Raw genomic sequence first — 17,112 nt, forward strand, 5'->3', positions numbered from 1 at the left:
CCCGCCTCCCCCGGAACATGGGAAAAGCTCTGTCGAAGGTGGGAGTTGAAACTCCTTCTGACGGGGGATTCCGCCAGACGCTCCCAACAAACCCTCACGATACGTTTGGGTCTGCCAGGACGGACTGGCATCTTCCCCCACCATCGGAGCCTACTCACCACCAGGTGGTGATCAGTTGACAGCTCCGCCCCTCTCTTCACCCGAGTGTCCAGAACATGCGGCCGCAAATCCGATGATACAACTACAAAGTCGATCATCGAACTGCGGCCTAGGGTGTCCTGGTGCCAAGTGCACATATGGACACCCTTATGTTTGAACAAGGTGTTCGTTATGGACAATCCGTGGCGAGCACAGAAGTCCAATAACAAAACACCACTCGAGTTCTGATCAGGGGGGCCGTTCCTCCCAATCACGCCCCTCCAAGTCTCACTGTCATTGCCCACGTGAGCATTGAAGTCCCCCAGCAGAACAAGGGAGTCCCCAGCAGGAGCACTCTCCAGCACACCCTCCAAGGACTCCAAAAAGGGTGGGTATGCTGAGCTGCTGTTTGGTGCATATGCACAAACAACAGTCAGGACCCGTCCACCCACCCGAAGGCGGAGGGAGGCAACCCTCTCGTCTACCGGTGTGAACCCCAATGTACAGGCACTGAGCCAGGGGGCAATGAGTATGCCCACACCTGCTCTGCGCCTCTCACCGTGAGCAACTCCAGAGTGGAAGAGAGTCCAACCCCTCTCGAGAGAACTGGTACCAGAACCCAAGCTGTGTGTGGAGGCAAGTCCGACTATATCCAGTCGGAAATTCTCTGCCTCACACACCAGCTCGGGCTCCTTCCCTGCCAGAGAGGTGACATTCCATGTCCCAAGAGCTAGCTTCTGCAGCCGAGGATCGGACCGCCAGGGTCCCCGTCTTTGGCTGCCGCCCAGCTCACATAGCACCCGACCCCTTTGGCCCCTCTCATGGGTGGTGAGCCCATGGGAAGGGGGACCTACGTTGCCTCTTCGGGCTGTGCCCGGCCGGGCCCCATGGGTGTAGGCCCGGCCACCAGGCGCTTGCCAACGAGCCCCACCTCCAGGCCTGGCTCCAGAGTGGGGCCCCGGTGACCCGCGTCCGGGCAAGGGAAACCTTGGTCCATATATTTTGTTCATCATAAGGGGTCTTTGAGCCGTGCTTTGTCTGGCCCCTCACCTAGAACCTGTTTGCCATGGGTGACCCTGCCAGGGGCATAAAGCCCCAGACAACTTAGCTTCTAGGATCATTGGGACACACAAACCCCTCCACCACGGTAAGGTGACGACTCACAGAGGGGTGAATGTAGGTACAAAACATAAATTATTCAAAATTATCTTATTTACTAATCACCTAGCCATCCATCTATTTTCTATAAAGCTTGTTGAGCGCTAATGAAAATTATGACTAGAATTTTTTTGACCATTGCCATTGGATTGAGAGCACTGGTGTCCTTTCTAACAAACGTGTTCCATGATTAGCATGCAGTGCTCCAATGACTTTCTTCAACTGCTCAAGTGCAAAGCCTGGCGACACGGGGCCAGAGTGCCAGAGAACTTGTCAGACGCTGGACACAGAATGTGTAAGGCTCAAATTAATTTTTCAGAACTGATACTACACTTTTGTTTAATCAGTTGTATGAATACTATTTTTGGAAAGGTAGTGGTGTACACTGTCTGCTATCGACCGTGCAGTTTTGTGTAATGCTTTGGTTGATAAGAAGTCAATTTGCCATTGTGGTTCCACTTTACAGGTTAGCACGCATTGCGTCTCGGGCTGCATGTGTCCTGCTGGCCTGTTAGCCGACGGTAAAGGAGGTTGTATTGAGGAGACGCATTGTCCCTGCACTTATAACGGACAATCCTACAAACCTGGAGAGACTGTTAAAGTGGACTGCAACACCTGGTATGTACTCTCTTATGTATCCTTTTGAATCAATGTTGTATCCCATTTGGTTTATTTAAACTTTATCCCGTGATGAAAGCACATGTAAGAGCCAGCAGTGGGAATGCACCCATCGGCAGTGTGATGGAACCTGTACGATATATGGAGAAGGCCATTACATCACCTATGACGACAAGAAATTCTCCTTTAATGGGGACTGTGGTTATGTCTTTACTCAGGTATCACATGTGCTAAATGTTTGATTACCCTTTCATGTTTTATTGGAAATATTTGGAAATTCTTCTGATGTTATTGTCACCTAGAATTACTGTGGGGACAACAAGAATGGCACCTTCAGGGTCCTGACCGAGAACATTCCGTGTGGACCAAGTGAAAGCACCTGCTCTACTGCTATCAAGCTCTACTTAGGGGTACAACATTCTGTGATAAGAAATTGAATGTCAACTATTGTTCCGGTTTATGAATGTGAGGACATACAAGGTTTTGAATTCGCGAACGGGGTGCAGTGAACTGTTTTGTTTTATGCAGTTCGCAGTGTTCGGGCAACACAAAGAGGACTCATTCAGTTACTGATGTGCTTACTGTTTTTTATTTGATTTGCTTGTGAGGTTTTCATACAAATATTTAGTGAAATTATGACTTTACTATTGCATTTGTCTTGTATGATACAGTATATTTCTGACCGACAACAGTAATGCAAACATATCTGTACCTCAACTTTTCATAAAATAATGTGTGTGTGTGTGTGTGTGTGTATATATATATATATATATATATATATATATATATATATATATATATATATATATATATATATATATATATATATATTCATTCATTCATTCATTCATTCATTCATCTTCCGAGCCGCTTGATCCTCACTAGGGTTGCGGGGGGTGCTGGAGCCTATCCCAGCTGTCTCCGGGCAGTAGGCGGGGGACACCCTGAATCGGTTGCCAGCCAATCGCAGGGCACACAGAAACGAACAACCATTCGCACTCACACTCACACCTAGGGACAATTTAGAGTGTTCAATCAGCCTGCCACGCATGTTTTTGGAATGTGGGAGGAAACCGGAGCACCCGGAGAAAACCCACACAGACCCGGGGAGAACATGCAAACTCCACACAGGGAGGCCGGAGCTGGAATCGAACCCGGTACCTCTGCACTGTGAAGCCGACGTGCTAACCACTGGACTACCGGGCCGCCCTATATATATATATATATATATATAAAATCCTCGTCTCACCACCCCTCGGGTGGTGTCCATCCCTCATTCAGCTCGGGTCCTCTACCAGAGGCCAGGAAGCTTGAGGGTTCTGCACAGTATCCTTGCTGTTCCCAGCACTGCACATTTCTGGACTGAGATGTCCGACGTTGTTCCCGGGATCTGTTGCAACCACTCATCTAGTTTGGGGGTCACTGCCCCGAGTGCTCCGACCACCACAGGCACGACTGTCACCTTTACCTTCCAGGCTCTCTCCAGCTCCTCTCTGAGCCCTTGGTATTTCTCGAGTTTCTCATGTTCCTTCTTCCTGATGTTTCCATCACTTGGGACTGCTACATCCACTACAACGGCTTTCCTCTGCCCTTTATCTATGATCACGATATCTGGTTGGTTCGCCATTACCATCTTGTCAGTCTGGATCTGGAAGTCCCACAGGATCTTGGCTCTGTCATTCTCCACCACCTTTGGAGGTGTTTCCCATTTTGACCTTGGGGTTTCCAGTCCATATTCCGCACAGATGTTTCGATAGACTATGCCAGCCACCTGGTTATGGCGTTCCATGTAGGCTTTCCCTGCCAGCATCTTACACCCTGCAGTTATGTGTTGGATCGTCACAGGTGCCTCTTTGCACAACCTACACCTTGGGTCTTGTCTGGTGTGGTATATCTGGGCCTCAATGGCTCTGGTGCTCAGGGCCTGCTCCTGAGCAGCCAGGATGAGTGCCTCTGTGCTGTCCTTCAGGCCAGCCCTCTCGAGCCACTGATAGGACTTCTTGAGATCGGCCACTTCACTTATGGTCCGGTGGTACATCCCGTGTAGGGGCTTGTCCTCCCATGATGGTCCCTCTTCCAGCGCCTCATCTTCTGTTCCCCATTGTCTGAGACATTCTCTGAGTACGTCGTCTGTTGGAGCCTTCTCCTTGATGTATTCATGGAGCTTGGATGTTTCATCCTGGACAGTGGCTCTCACACTCACTAGTCACTGGCTTCCTTCCTTTCGGCTTGCGTATAGTCTCAGGGTGCTGGATTTGGGATGGAACCCTCCATGCATGGTTAGGAGCTTTCGGGTCTTAACGTCCGTGGTCTGAATCTCTTCCTTTGGCCACCTTATCATTCCTGCAGGGTATCTGATCACTGGCAGGGCATAGCTGTTTATTGCCCGGGTCTTATTCTTGCCATTGAGCTGGCTTTTTAGGACTTGCCTCACTCGCTGGAGGTATTTGGCCGTAGCCGCTTTCCTTGTTGATATATATACCAATATATATATACACACACACACACACAAAATTGCAGTTTGAAAATTGCAGTCTACTACATTGTGATGTCAATTCAAATGTGATTTTACTTCTTTTTTTCCTTTCTTGCAGAACATTGAAATTGTCCTTAAAGAGGGAACGGTCATCAAACAAAAAACAGGGTTAGAAATACCTTATAAAGTCCATACCATTGGATTATATCTTGTCATTGAGGCGAAGAATGGTCTTGTTCTCATCTGGAATAAGAAGACAACCCTCATGATCAAACTGAGTTCCACATTTAAGGTGAGAGAAACCGCACCAGTGATTGGCGTCGTCTCTATAATTTAACTTTGTTTAATTGATCCCAGGGTAAAGTTTGTGGTCTGTGTGGGAATTACGACGGAAACATCAAGAATGACTTTACCACCCGAAACAAAGAGGTGGTGGTAGACGCCTTTCAATTCGGAAACAGCTGGAAAGTGTCACAGAGCTGTGCCAACACAAATGCACTTAAAAGTCCCTGCACACTGTATTCGCACAGACAAGCGTGGGCACTAAAACGCTGCAGCATTATCAATAGTGCGGTGTTTGGTATCTGCCATTCAAAGGTAATGGAACTGCACTTATGTTCTATACAATACACTTGCGGGTCAAACTATTCATTTTTACAATGATTATTCTTCAAAGGTGGATCCCCAGTACTATTATAATGCCTGTGTAAGAGACACGTGTGCCTGTAATAGTGGAGGAGATTGTGAATGCTTCTGCTCTGCTGTAGCGGCCTATGCAGCCGCCTGTAATAAGGCTGGAGCTTGTATCAAATGGAGAACTCCGTCTGTTTGTCGTAAGTGCTCGTTTCAATTTTTCTGTGCAGAATAAATAGAAATCTGACCTATTTGGGGGAATAGGCCCACGGGCCACTCATGTAGCCCTAGAGGGCTCCCTGTTGCCCACGGGCACCATGTTGGTGACCCCTGATCTACGCGATATTCAGATTAATTTCTTGTCTTTAATCAGCTCTATTCTGTGATTACTACAATCCTGACGGTGAGTGTGAATGGCACTATGAACCTTGTGGAAAACCTTGCATGAAGACTTGCAGGAATCCCTCTGGAAAGTGCTATACCCATATTCCAGCTTTGGAAGGTACGTCAGTCATTATCAGCATCTGACATATCCCTAATCATTAAGCTGTTTTAACTCCTAAGGGTTGGCTTCCTGATTCTTGCCTAGAATGTGCTTGTACGACTGACTTTTTGGCTTTCAGGCTGCTATCCAAGGTGTGCACCTGATCAACCGTATTTGGAAGAGGTAACAATGAAGTGTGTGTCACTGGAGCAATGTGGGTGCTACGATGATGAAGGAAAGCATTATGCAGAAAGAGAGAGAATGCCTCAGATAGAAAACTGTCAGAAATGGTAGGATATTTTCAATATAATCAATACATCCAAAAACACCTGAGCCAGATGTAATTTTTAAAATGTGATAATTTAATTTGTTCTGTAGTCAATGTTCTTCATCGGAGAGGCAGTGCACCTACAGTGTTGAAGGTAAAAACATCACACCACATGGTGGTTATTTTGTGAATGATTTCAGTTTTTGAAACGCTTTTTTCGAAAAAAAACCTCTCTATTCATCGTGTTTTATATTATTTTGCAGATTGCACTTGTTCTTATAATGGGGAAATATACAATTATGGAGATGTAGTATACGATACTCATGATGGAGACGGCACCTGTATTACTGCCATTTGTGGAGAACACGGAAATATTACAAGAGAAGTAAAAGTCTGCGGTTCCTCAACCACTCTGATGCCAACAACAACAGAATTTGTGTTTGTGACAACAGGTAATGATCAACTATGAAATGCATGAATGATAAGCACAATGCTTTCTAATCAGCTTGTATTATATTGCCGTGTGGAACAACGCACTGATTACGTAATGTTATGTTATGTTTTGGCTATCATAGAAAGACCAACCTCTACAAAGGGCCAAACTACCACAGAGAAACCAACCACAACAACACTCCAAACCACCACATTCACAAAAGGACCCACTACAATTACAACAACAACATCACTTAAGCCATCCATACCTACAACTCGCCAACCATCAACACCATCCGACTGTTTTGTTTGTCACTGGTCACATTGGATCAACAATCATTACCCTGCTCCTGTCCCCAGTGGTGGAGATTATGAATCTATAGCAAGAGTGAATTATCCAAGTCTGAATGACTGCAATCAACCACTTGAAATTGAATGCAGAGCAAAAGCATTTCCTGATGTACCTTTGGATCAACTCGGTCAAAAAGTAACATGCAACCCAACCGATGGACTGAAATGTCAGAACAAGGAACAAGGCATACCTCCAATTTGTTATGACTATGAGATTAGAGTCAAATGCTGCATCAACCATTGTGTTACTCCAACTAAAGCTACAACTACAAGGGGCACAGCAAGTGCAGGAACAACAGAAAAGCCCACCGCAACGACAACCGCAACCACAGAAAAGCCCACAACTATGGCCAAAATCACCATCTCACCCACAGTAGAACCCACTACAATTACTGCAGAACCCACCACGATGACAACAACCACACAAAAGCCATCCACACCAACAACCACTCCAACAAAGGCAACCACACTTACGACTGAACAGATTAAAACCACCACTACCACAGAAAAACCCACCACCACATTTACGCAAGAGGCCAGCACTACTGTTGCTGTAACAACACAAAAATCCACAACTGTGACTGCTATAACCATCACAGCCACACAATTACCCACCGCAGCTACAGAAAGACCAATCACCGTTACAGAATCTCCAAGCACAGCAACAGAGATCCAAACCACAACAATCGCAGTTACAGAAAAACCCAGTACAGCATCAACGGAGAAGATAAGCACAATTGTTCCAACAACGGAAAACTCCACAACAACTACAGAAAGACCAATTACTGCAACAACCATGGTACAAAAACCGACAACCACAGTTTCACAAACTGCTGGCATTACCACCACGACATCCAAATTTACAGAAAAAGTAACCGGAACAATGACAGAGCAACCAAGCTCAACTGCCAAAACTACAGAAAAACTGACCACGGAAGTGACAGAAAAGCCTACCACCATAACAACTGCAACGGTACCCACAACAAAGCCACCCAGAACAACAACAGAAGGTCCCACAACCATTTCAGTCACATCAACTGGAAAACCAATGACCACAACAACCCCTGAAGTAGTCACAAATACAATTGTTCCAACCGCTCCATCAACAGCACCCTTGATAACAATTACTACAGAGTCCCAGACTACAATGACAGAAAAACCCACCACAGCAACCCTCCATCCAACAACATTTACAGAAGAACCCACCACTATCAAAACCACTACACAAAAAACATCCAAACCAACAACTACTCCCACAACAGTTACAACCGAAAAGGCCCAAACCACCACAACCACAGAAAAAACACCATCAACACCAGCTGACTGTTTTGTTTGTCACTGGTCAGATTGGATCAACAATCATTACCCGGATCCTTCCCTCAGTGGTGGAGATTATGAATATATTGCAAACACAACTGATCCAAGTCTGAATGACTGCAAAAAAACACTTGAAATAGAATGCAGAGCAAAAGCATTTCCTGACGTACCTTTGGATCAGCTTGGTCAAAAAGTAATATGCAACCCAACCGATGGACTTATTTGCCACAACAAAGAACAAGGCATACCTCCTATTTGTTATGACTATGAGATTAGAGTCAAATGCTGCATCAACCATTGTGTTACTCCAACCAAAGCTACAACTACAAGGGCCACAACAAATGCAGTAACAACAGAAAAGCCCATCCCGACGACAACCACAACCACAGAAAAGCCCACAACTATGGCCAAAACCACCATCTCACCCACAGTAGAACCCACCGCAATTACTGCAGAACCCACCACGATGACAACAACCACACAAAAGCCATCCACACCAACAACCACTCCAACAAAGGCAACCACACTTACGACCGAACAGATTAAAACCACCACAACCAAAGAAAAACCCACCACCACAGTTACACAAGAGGCCAGCACTACTGTTGCTGTAACAACACTAAAATCCACAACTGTGGCTGCTATAACCATCACAGCCACACAATTACCCACCGCAGCTACAGAAAGACCAACCACCGTTACAGAATCTCCAAGCACAGCAACAGAGATCCAAACCACAACAATCGCAGTTACAGAAAAACCCAGCACAGCATCAACGGAGAAGAAAAGCACAATTGTTCCAACAACGGAAAAACCCACAAATACCACAGAAAACTCCACAACAACTACAGAAAGACCAACTACTGCAACAACCATGGTACAAAAACCGACAACCACAGTTTCACAAACTGCTGGCATTACCACCACGACATCCAAAGTTACAGAAAAAGTAACCGGAACAATGACAGAGCAACCAAGCTCAACTGCCAATACTACAGAAAAACTGACCACGGAAGTGACAGAAAAGCCTACCACCATAACAACTGCAACGGTACCCACAACAAAGCCGCCCAGAACAACAACAGAAGGTCCCACAACAACTTCAGTCACATCAACTGGAAAACCAATGACCACAACAACCCCTGAAATAGTCACAAATACAATTCTTCCAACCGCTCCATCAACAGCTCCCTTGATAACAGCAGTTACAACCGAAAAGGCCCAAACCACCACAACCACAGAAAAAACACCATCAACACCAGCTGACTGTTTTGTTTGTCACTGGTCAGATTGGATCAACAATCATTACCCGGATCCTTCCCTCAGTGGTGGAGATTATGAATCTATTGCAAACATAACTGATCCAAGTCTGAATGACTGCAACCAACCACTTGAAATTGAATGCAGAGCAAACGCATTTCCTGATGTACCTTTGGATCAGCTTGGTCAAAAAGTAACATGCAACCCAACCGATGGACTGAAATGTCAGAACAAAGAACAAGGCATACCTCCAATTTGTTATGACTATGAAATTAGAGTCAAATGTTGTATCAACCATTGTGTTACTCCAACCAAATCTCCAACTACAAAGGCCACAACAAATGCAGTAACAACAGAAAAGCCCACCCCTACAACAGCCACAACCACAGAAAAGCCCACAACTATGGCCAAAACCACCATCTCACCCACAGTACAACCCACCATAATGACAGCAGAACCCACCACGATGACAACCACCACACAAAAGCCATCCACACCAACAACTAGTCCAACAAAGGCAACAACACTTACTACTGAACAGATTCAGACCAACACCACAGTAACGCAAGAGGCCAGCACTACTGTTGCTGTAACAACACAAAACCTCACAACTGTGGCTGCTACAACCATCAAAGCAACACAACTACCCACCACATCTACAGAAAGACCAACAACTTTTACAGAATCTCCAAGCACAGCAACAGAGATCCAAACCACAACAATCGCAGATACAGAAAAAACCAGCACAGCATCAACGGAGAAGATAAGCACAATTGTTCCAACAATGGAAAAACCCACAACTACCACAGAAAACCCCACAACTACAGAAAGACCAACTACTGCAACAACCATAGTACAAAAACCCACAACCACAGTTTCACTAACTGCTGAAATAACCACCACAACTTCCAAAGTTACAGAAAAAGTAACCGGAACGATGACACAACAACCTAGCTCACCTGTCAAAACCACAGAAAAACTGACCACAGAAGCTACAGAAAAGCCTACCACCATAACAACTGAAAGGATACCCACAACAAAACCAAGAACAACAGAAGGCCACACAACAACTGCAGTCACATCAACGTCAGAAAAACCCACCACAGCTACAGAAAACCTCCCCACCACAGTGACGCAAAAGGCCAGCACTACTGTTTACGTAACAACAGAAAAGACCACAGTGAGAAGTACGGCCATCACAGCTACAGAAGAACCCACAACAGTCACAGAAAGACCAACCACAGTTACAGAATCCGAAACTACAACAACCGCAGTTACAGAAAAACCCAGCACAGCATCCACGGAGAAGATAAGCACAATTGTTCCAACAACGGAAAAACCCACAACTACCACAGAAAACCCCACAACATCTACAGAAAGACCAACTACTGCAACAACCGTGGTACAGAAACCCACAACCATAGTTTCACAAACTGCTGGCATTACCACCACAACATCCAAAGTTACAGAAAAAGTAACCGGAACAACAACACAACAACCGAGCTCAACTGCCCAAACCACAGAAAAATGGACCATGGAAGCTACAGAAAAGCCTACCACCATCACAACTGAAATGGTACCCACAACAAAACCACCAAGGACAACAACACAAAGTCCCACAACAACTGCAGTCACATCAACTGGAAAACCAATGACCACAACAACCCCTGAAGTAGTCACAAATACAATTGTTCCCACCGCTCCATCAACAGCACCCTTGGTTACTTCCAATATCACCACCATCCCCACAAAGCCTACCGCAGCGCCAACAGAAAAACCTTCAACAACATTGTCAACAACTCCGACAACACCCGGCGGCACCACCCAGTGCTTCTGCAAATACCTTGATCAAATTTTTACTCCTGGTAAGTACTGACTGTTGTTTTGTCTTTGTTCTCATTTGATATACCATACTCGGTTCACATCTGATAACAACAAGCTATCACCATAAGAACCAATCATTTCATGATGTTAAATTCAGCAAAGGCTTTTCTCAAACTGACTTGATTATTCATTCATTATTTTTAGGGACTACCATTTACAACAAGACAGATGGAGCAGGTTGGTGTTTCGTTGCATATTGCAATGAGACTTGCAATGTTGAGAAGTTTGCAGGACCGTGTCAGCCAACTACTCCACCAAGTCCCACCACCGCTTATACAACCGCCATAACGACCAAAGTTGTCACAACCGCCAGTACCATCGGCGTATCTACTGAAGCGCCCCACAAAGACTGCGATTTTCTCATCCCACCAAGAAAGGTACCTGACTTCTACAAACGGTGATATTTGGAATACACCACTGTTGGCTATTCTCTCAGGAAAGCAATGAGAATCATAGGGCAGCATTTGATCTAATCAGGAAATGCGCTTCTAATTGGACATCCCAAAATGTACATTTAGTGTCGTGGCAAGGCAGTTTAACGTCTGAGATGCATTTGAAACACCGTCACTCAAAATGCTTCACCTAATTAGTAGTACATCTACAAACATTCATTCATTCATCTTCCGAGCCGCTTGATCCTCACTAGGGTCACGGGGGGTGCTGGAGCCTATCCCAGCTTCGGGCAGTAGGCGGGGGACACCCTGAATTGGTTGCCAGCCAATCACAGGGCACACAGAGACAAACAACCACCCACGCTGACACTCACACCTAGGGACAATTTAGAGTGTTCAATCAGCCTGCCATGAATGTTTTTGGAATGTGGGAGGAAACCGGAGCGCCCGGAGAAAACCCACGCAGTCCCGGGGAGAACATGCAAACTCCACACAGGGAGGCTGGAGCTGGACTCGAACCCGGTACCTCTGCACTGTGAAGCCGACGTGCTAACCACTGGACTACCGGGCCGCCCATCTACAGACAACTATTTACAGACAAAAAAGTTCGAGGCATTTAAATGAAAAATAAAGAAATAAAAATAGGTGAATAAAATTATTTAAAGGACATACAGTGCAAGAACAAGAATTTGGGGGGATATTCTGTTGCCAGTTTATTTAATTTCTGTACAGCATAACAGCTAAATGCTGCTTCACCATGTTTGCTTTAAAATCTGGGCACCACGAATTGACTCCGGACTGCAAACGTCAGAGCCCTACCGGGCCTGTATTCAATTAGCGTTTCTTTAATAATCAGGCACTGCAACTCTTGTGGATTGCAAAGAGAAGAACAATGGGGGGAAAAAAACAATGGTTAGATTGCCAGAGTAAACGAGGTTTGTGTCATAATGTGTCATTTGTCCTTTTCAGCATGGCGAGTCTTGGATTTCAAGCAACTGTACCTTTTCGAGATGCGATGATGGAAAAGTTCTGACAGAACATAAGCCATGCGAACCAATAACCTTGCCTGTGTGTGAAAATGGCCAACCACCAGTGAGGGTTTATGATGAAGATGGTTGCTGCTTCCATTACGAATGCACCTGTGAGTTCAATCGGAAGCACTTCTGAGATTCCACATGGGAAAAAATAAGATCCTAAAATCATTAATCTTCCTGTCCAAATTGATTTCTGTCACTTTGTAGGTATTTGCAGTGGCTGGGGAGATCCACACTATGTGACATTTGATGGTCAATACTACAGCTTTCAGAAAAACTGCACCTATGTCCTGTTTAAAGAGATTATTCCTCGTCACAATTTTACCGTCCTTATTGACAATGAAAACTGCGACGCCACCGGTGAAGTCACCTGTGCGAACAGCTTGATTGTGTATTACAAAAGCTATGAAGTCATTCTCACACAGGAGAGGGGCGCAAATACAATCAACACGGTACATGTCTTTTTTTTGGGTGTGTTTCTTTGATATTTCATTGATGCTTCACATTTAAATGACATTACGTCTAGTTTAAACATAAAATGGGATTCTTGAGTGTCGACTCATACTTAATTGATGCGTTCAGGTCTACGTCAATGGCAAGAAAGTCATTCCAACGTACTCCAACGAAGACTTCATCATCACGAGCACTGCAATCGAGCTGCTCCTGAGAATCCCGGCGATCGAAGCCATTGTGACGTTCAAGGGACTTTTATTCAGCGTTGACGTACCGTTTTCCCGTTTCCACAACAACACGGAGGGACAGTGCGGTGAGTCAATCTTGTATTTATTAACAAGATGAAAGAAGTCTTCGCGTTACAGTGCTGTCGCTACAGTCATGATCTGATTTCAACAGGTACATGTGACAATAATAGAAAGAATGACTGCAGATTACCCAGCGGGCAGATTCATTCCTCTTGCGCCGATATGGCTCATGAGTGGTATGTACCAGATAAGAACAAACCATACTGCGAGAAGCCACCTCCACCACCAACACCCAATCCAACGCCAACGCAACCTACTTGTAACCCCGAAATTTGTGAAATTATAATCAGCAGGTAAATGAGCACAATATAATATCCGTTATTTCTTCAGTATCTTCCGTGAGTACTGGTAGTTGTCTTCATGACTGTTTTTTGGGGGGGCTCAGTGTGTTTGAGGAATGCCACAAAGTCATCTCGCCAGAGGACTATTATGAGGCCTGTAAATTTGATGTGTGCCACATGCCAAACTCCAGTGTGGGATGCTCCAGTTTGGAGGCGTACGCCATGATGTGTACTGCTGCGTCGGTCTGTATAGACTGGAGGAATGCCACGCAGGGGCAGTGCGGTAAGAGCATGTGGCGTAGCCCTTTTTGCACCGAGGACACTTAACTAACTTGCTGTATAAAGTGGACGTGGGTGTCCCACACCTCACAGTAACGGGTTACAACCATCGCCCCACCCCCCACCCCCCTGCCAATCAGTGAAAAAGATTAATGATAAGTGTGAGTGTGAATGGTTGTCCATTTATGTCTGCCCTGTGATTGGCCGGCAACCAGTTCAGGGTGTACCCAGCCTACTGCCCGAAGACAGCTGGGATAGGCTCCAGTACACCCGCGACCCTTGTGAGGATAAGCGGATTAGAAAATGAATGGATGGCTGTATATCTAAATTATATATTTTTTATACTTTACTTACGGATATAACAATGAAATATCTGAAGTGAAAGTATTTTTTAAAATCTTCATTTTGTTTGTGAGCCCTATAAAGGGGGCATTCATTTATCTTGACGCATCAACAATTTTCTCTTATCCTAGAATATAAATGTCCTGCACATAAAGTCTACAAACCATGCGGGCCAATTGTGGAACCAACTTGCAATGAAAGGTAAACGACTCTCGTTTCACTCATTCTATTTGTATTTATGTACTTGCATAATTATGTAGCTCTGTGTTACAAATCAGACACAGGTTAAGATTTGTTTAGATATAATTGCATTTTCCTGCTTGTCGTCGTCGTAGATACAATAAAAAGTATACACAGCAATGCCAGGGAGAAAACTACTACCAGAGGTCTGACTGCAATATGTTTGTGGAGGGATGTTTCTGCCCACCTGGCACCATCTTATTCGGTTCAAGCTCCGACATCTGTGTCATCGCCTGTAAGACTCATTGACCAACAATTATCAGATGACTTTATACGTGATTAAATTTATTTAAAGCCCTGAAGCATATGTTTTCTGTCAAAGGTTGCACTGGACCTGATGGCGAACCGAAAGAGGTACAGTATCTGTGGCAATGTTTCCCTGGTTCAGGTTACTAATATAGTATTAATTATGATTGACATATGCTTGACCACCCAAAGATTGGTGACACCTGGCTGAGTGGCTGCCAACAGTGTGTCTGTGATGCGGAGACGCTGAGCGTGCGGTGTGAACCTCGCTTTTGTCCCACTCAAGCACCCATAACTTGTAAGGAAGGCGAGGTGTTGATGAACCAAACGGTGGATTGCTGCCAAACCCTGACATGTGGTGAGTTGGAGAAGGTGTAACACATAAGGAGACTGAGCGAAATAGTTTAAAAGAATAAAATAGTCAGTCAAGAGGCTCCCTAATTACATTTCTGAAGATGAGTTTCATGGCATTTTCCGACAGGAAAAATCTACTTGATATACTGTACTGTATATGATAATGATGAACCAGATTTATAGATGTCCTCGCATCCACTAAAATATTGCCTCATGAATTTTCTGCCCCATATGAATGTGCAATCTGTTGTCGTCCCCAGTTGCCCTTTCTTCCAAATGTAAAATAAACACAAATGCCACCTACTTGCACGTAAATAACTGCAAGTCAGTCGCGCCAGTGGAAATGACAACCTGCGAGGGATCCTGCGGCGCGTCAACGTCAATGTGAGACTTCTCATTCCGATAAATACCGGTAGTACTTTTTCCGACTGTGTGCTTGGCAACAGTGATGATGTTTGAAACCATCTCAATCGGCTCAGGTACTCTGCGGTGAGCAACAGCCTGACGCACTCTTGCTCATGTTGTCAAGAAACGGCCACCAGCAAGAAGGAAGTGGAGATGATTTGTGCTGATGGCAGCAAGATGAAACACTCCTACATCTCGATTGAAAAGTGTGACTGTCAACTCACACATTGTACACAAAACACAACCCATCAATTTGGACATTTTTAATGGCTGTATCATATGCAAGGAGGCCAGTCACGGTTCAATAAAATCATTAATTCTGCTTCAAAAAAACAATTTGGCAATCAAAGCTCTATACTGTATGTCATGACCGCTTGTATAAGATCGAAGTCAAACAGAATGTTTATTTCACTGTAAACTATACATTCAAACCTATGGAAATGGCTCAGAACCATTAGAGCCTAAATAAACGAAGGATTCATATTTATTTAAGAATATTTGTAGCATGTTTGGAAACTACACTAAGGTACCATCATTCAGGTTTAGCAAATATACTGTACTTCTAGCTGTTGAGTGTAAGTTGTTTGATTTGGTTCTATTTCAAAGTCTTCATCTGTTTGTGTTTTGGGTAGGAAGAGTCTCTGTTCCTTTATACTGTAAATTTGGGGATTTACTCATGAAATGGGGAAACATGCAGTCAGACTGTGTCCATTGTGCAATGTATTTTGCTGAGCATTGACAAGAAGAATGTATTTGTGTTACTAATGCGTTAAGACACTTTTCAATTAACATGAATGTCAATATAAATTGATGGAATAATACATCCCACTGCTATGTACATTTCTTCTCTATCATGCATACACTGTTTTTTGCAGAACAGAACCACTGATATTGTTCGACTTTGGCATTCTCAAAAACTCTTAATTCCAATAAACACTTTATTATTGCAGCACTTTATGTCGTATTTATTTTGTGCAATGTCAAACGTCAAGTATTCTGTCAAGATATACTGTATATAGTACGAGATGCGACACTATTTGCATTTCGCGTTCATCCTAGTAAATGTGAGATTGAGTTATGTACTTTTTGCCCAACCTTCCTCGGAATATTTATTTAAGAAATATTTAAATATTATACTATTCAGTACCACTATATGTGATGCATTAGCCAACCTCCCTCAACATATCTTTTTCAGAAATATTTAAATATACTATTTAGTACCACTATGTGAAGCTATAGTCATTGTAATACACACAGATTGTAATCAATCCGTTGTCATGACTGTGAAAATTCTAAACATATTTTGGAACAAACTGTGAAGGTGCAATATCGTCTGCCACCCTCTTGGTGGCTTACGTCTTCTTTTTTTACCCCCCTTAAACATCTCCCCAGGTGCTGGATGTTTCACTCTGTTCCGTTCTCACTGACCATCGAGAATGGACGGTTAAAGCATCTGCTTACTTAACTTTTATGGCATTACTCTAAGTACATGTACGTAACTCACGCTCGTAACAGCAGAGAGAAATACGTCACTTCCTGAACCCTCACCCAAATCTGTCCCCATAACAACAATAATCATTTAACATTACTGTTGTTACACTGGCTACCTATTGCTAAAATCTGCCACATCTTTAGTGAAAAATTCTACCTCTGAAATGAAATTATCCATAAATAAAATATAATCAGTATTTGGTTCAGTTTTTCATGTTGTCAGAGAAAACTGAAAAGATTAGTGAAACCATTATTTTTGAAGGTTGAC

At 44.2% G+C, this 17,112-nt stretch overlaps 1 protein-coding gene across 1 annotated transcript in view; it reads left to right on the top strand.

Annotated features, from left to right (window-relative positions):
* The window catches only part of LOC127597155 (mucin-2-like), a 28,561-nt gene extending 12,256 nt beyond the window's left edge, over positions 1–16,305 (top strand). Inside the window, exons 19-43 of the mRNA XM_052059973.1 lie at positions 1,491–1,591; positions 1,763–1,914; positions 1,994–2,132; positions 2,217–2,324; positions 4,509–4,682; positions 4,748–4,987; positions 5,067–5,223; positions 5,397–5,525; positions 5,647–5,797; positions 5,886–5,929; positions 6,039–6,227; positions 6,351–8,206; positions 9,467–11,000; positions 11,164–11,396; positions 12,381–12,552; positions 12,653–12,897; positions 13,028–13,211; positions 13,298–13,499; positions 13,592–13,770; positions 14,240–14,309; positions 14,444–14,583; positions 14,671–14,702; positions 14,787–14,952; positions 15,209–15,332; positions 15,428–16,305. Coding sequence (XP_051915933.1) covers positions 1,491–1,591; positions 1,763–1,914; positions 1,994–2,132; positions 2,217–2,324; positions 4,509–4,682; positions 4,748–4,987; positions 5,067–5,223; positions 5,397–5,525; positions 5,647–5,797; positions 5,886–5,929; positions 6,039–6,227; positions 6,351–8,206; positions 9,467–11,000; positions 11,164–11,396; positions 12,381–12,552; positions 12,653–12,897; positions 13,028–13,211; positions 13,298–13,499; positions 13,592–13,770; positions 14,240–14,309; positions 14,444–14,583; positions 14,671–14,702; positions 14,787–14,952; positions 15,209–15,332; positions 15,428–15,620 — 6,914 coding nt within the window. The 3' untranslated portion in view covers positions 15,621–16,305. The remainder of the gene's footprint in view (positions 1–1,490; positions 1,592–1,762; positions 1,915–1,993; positions 2,133–2,216; positions 2,325–4,508; positions 4,683–4,747; positions 4,988–5,066; positions 5,224–5,396; positions 5,526–5,646; positions 5,798–5,885; positions 5,930–6,038; positions 6,228–6,350; positions 8,207–9,466; positions 11,001–11,163; positions 11,397–12,380; positions 12,553–12,652; positions 12,898–13,027; positions 13,212–13,297; positions 13,500–13,591; positions 13,771–14,239; positions 14,310–14,443; positions 14,584–14,670; positions 14,703–14,786; positions 14,953–15,208; positions 15,333–15,427) is intronic.
* Positions 16,306–17,112: the final 807 nt, after the last annotated feature.

This window comes from Hippocampus zosterae, chromosome 3 (genome assembly GCF_025434085.1).
Source record: "Hippocampus zosterae strain Florida chromosome 3, ASM2543408v3, whole genome shotgun sequence".
Taxonomy (NCBI): domain Eukaryota; kingdom Metazoa; phylum Chordata; class Actinopteri; order Syngnathiformes; family Syngnathidae; genus Hippocampus; species Hippocampus zosterae.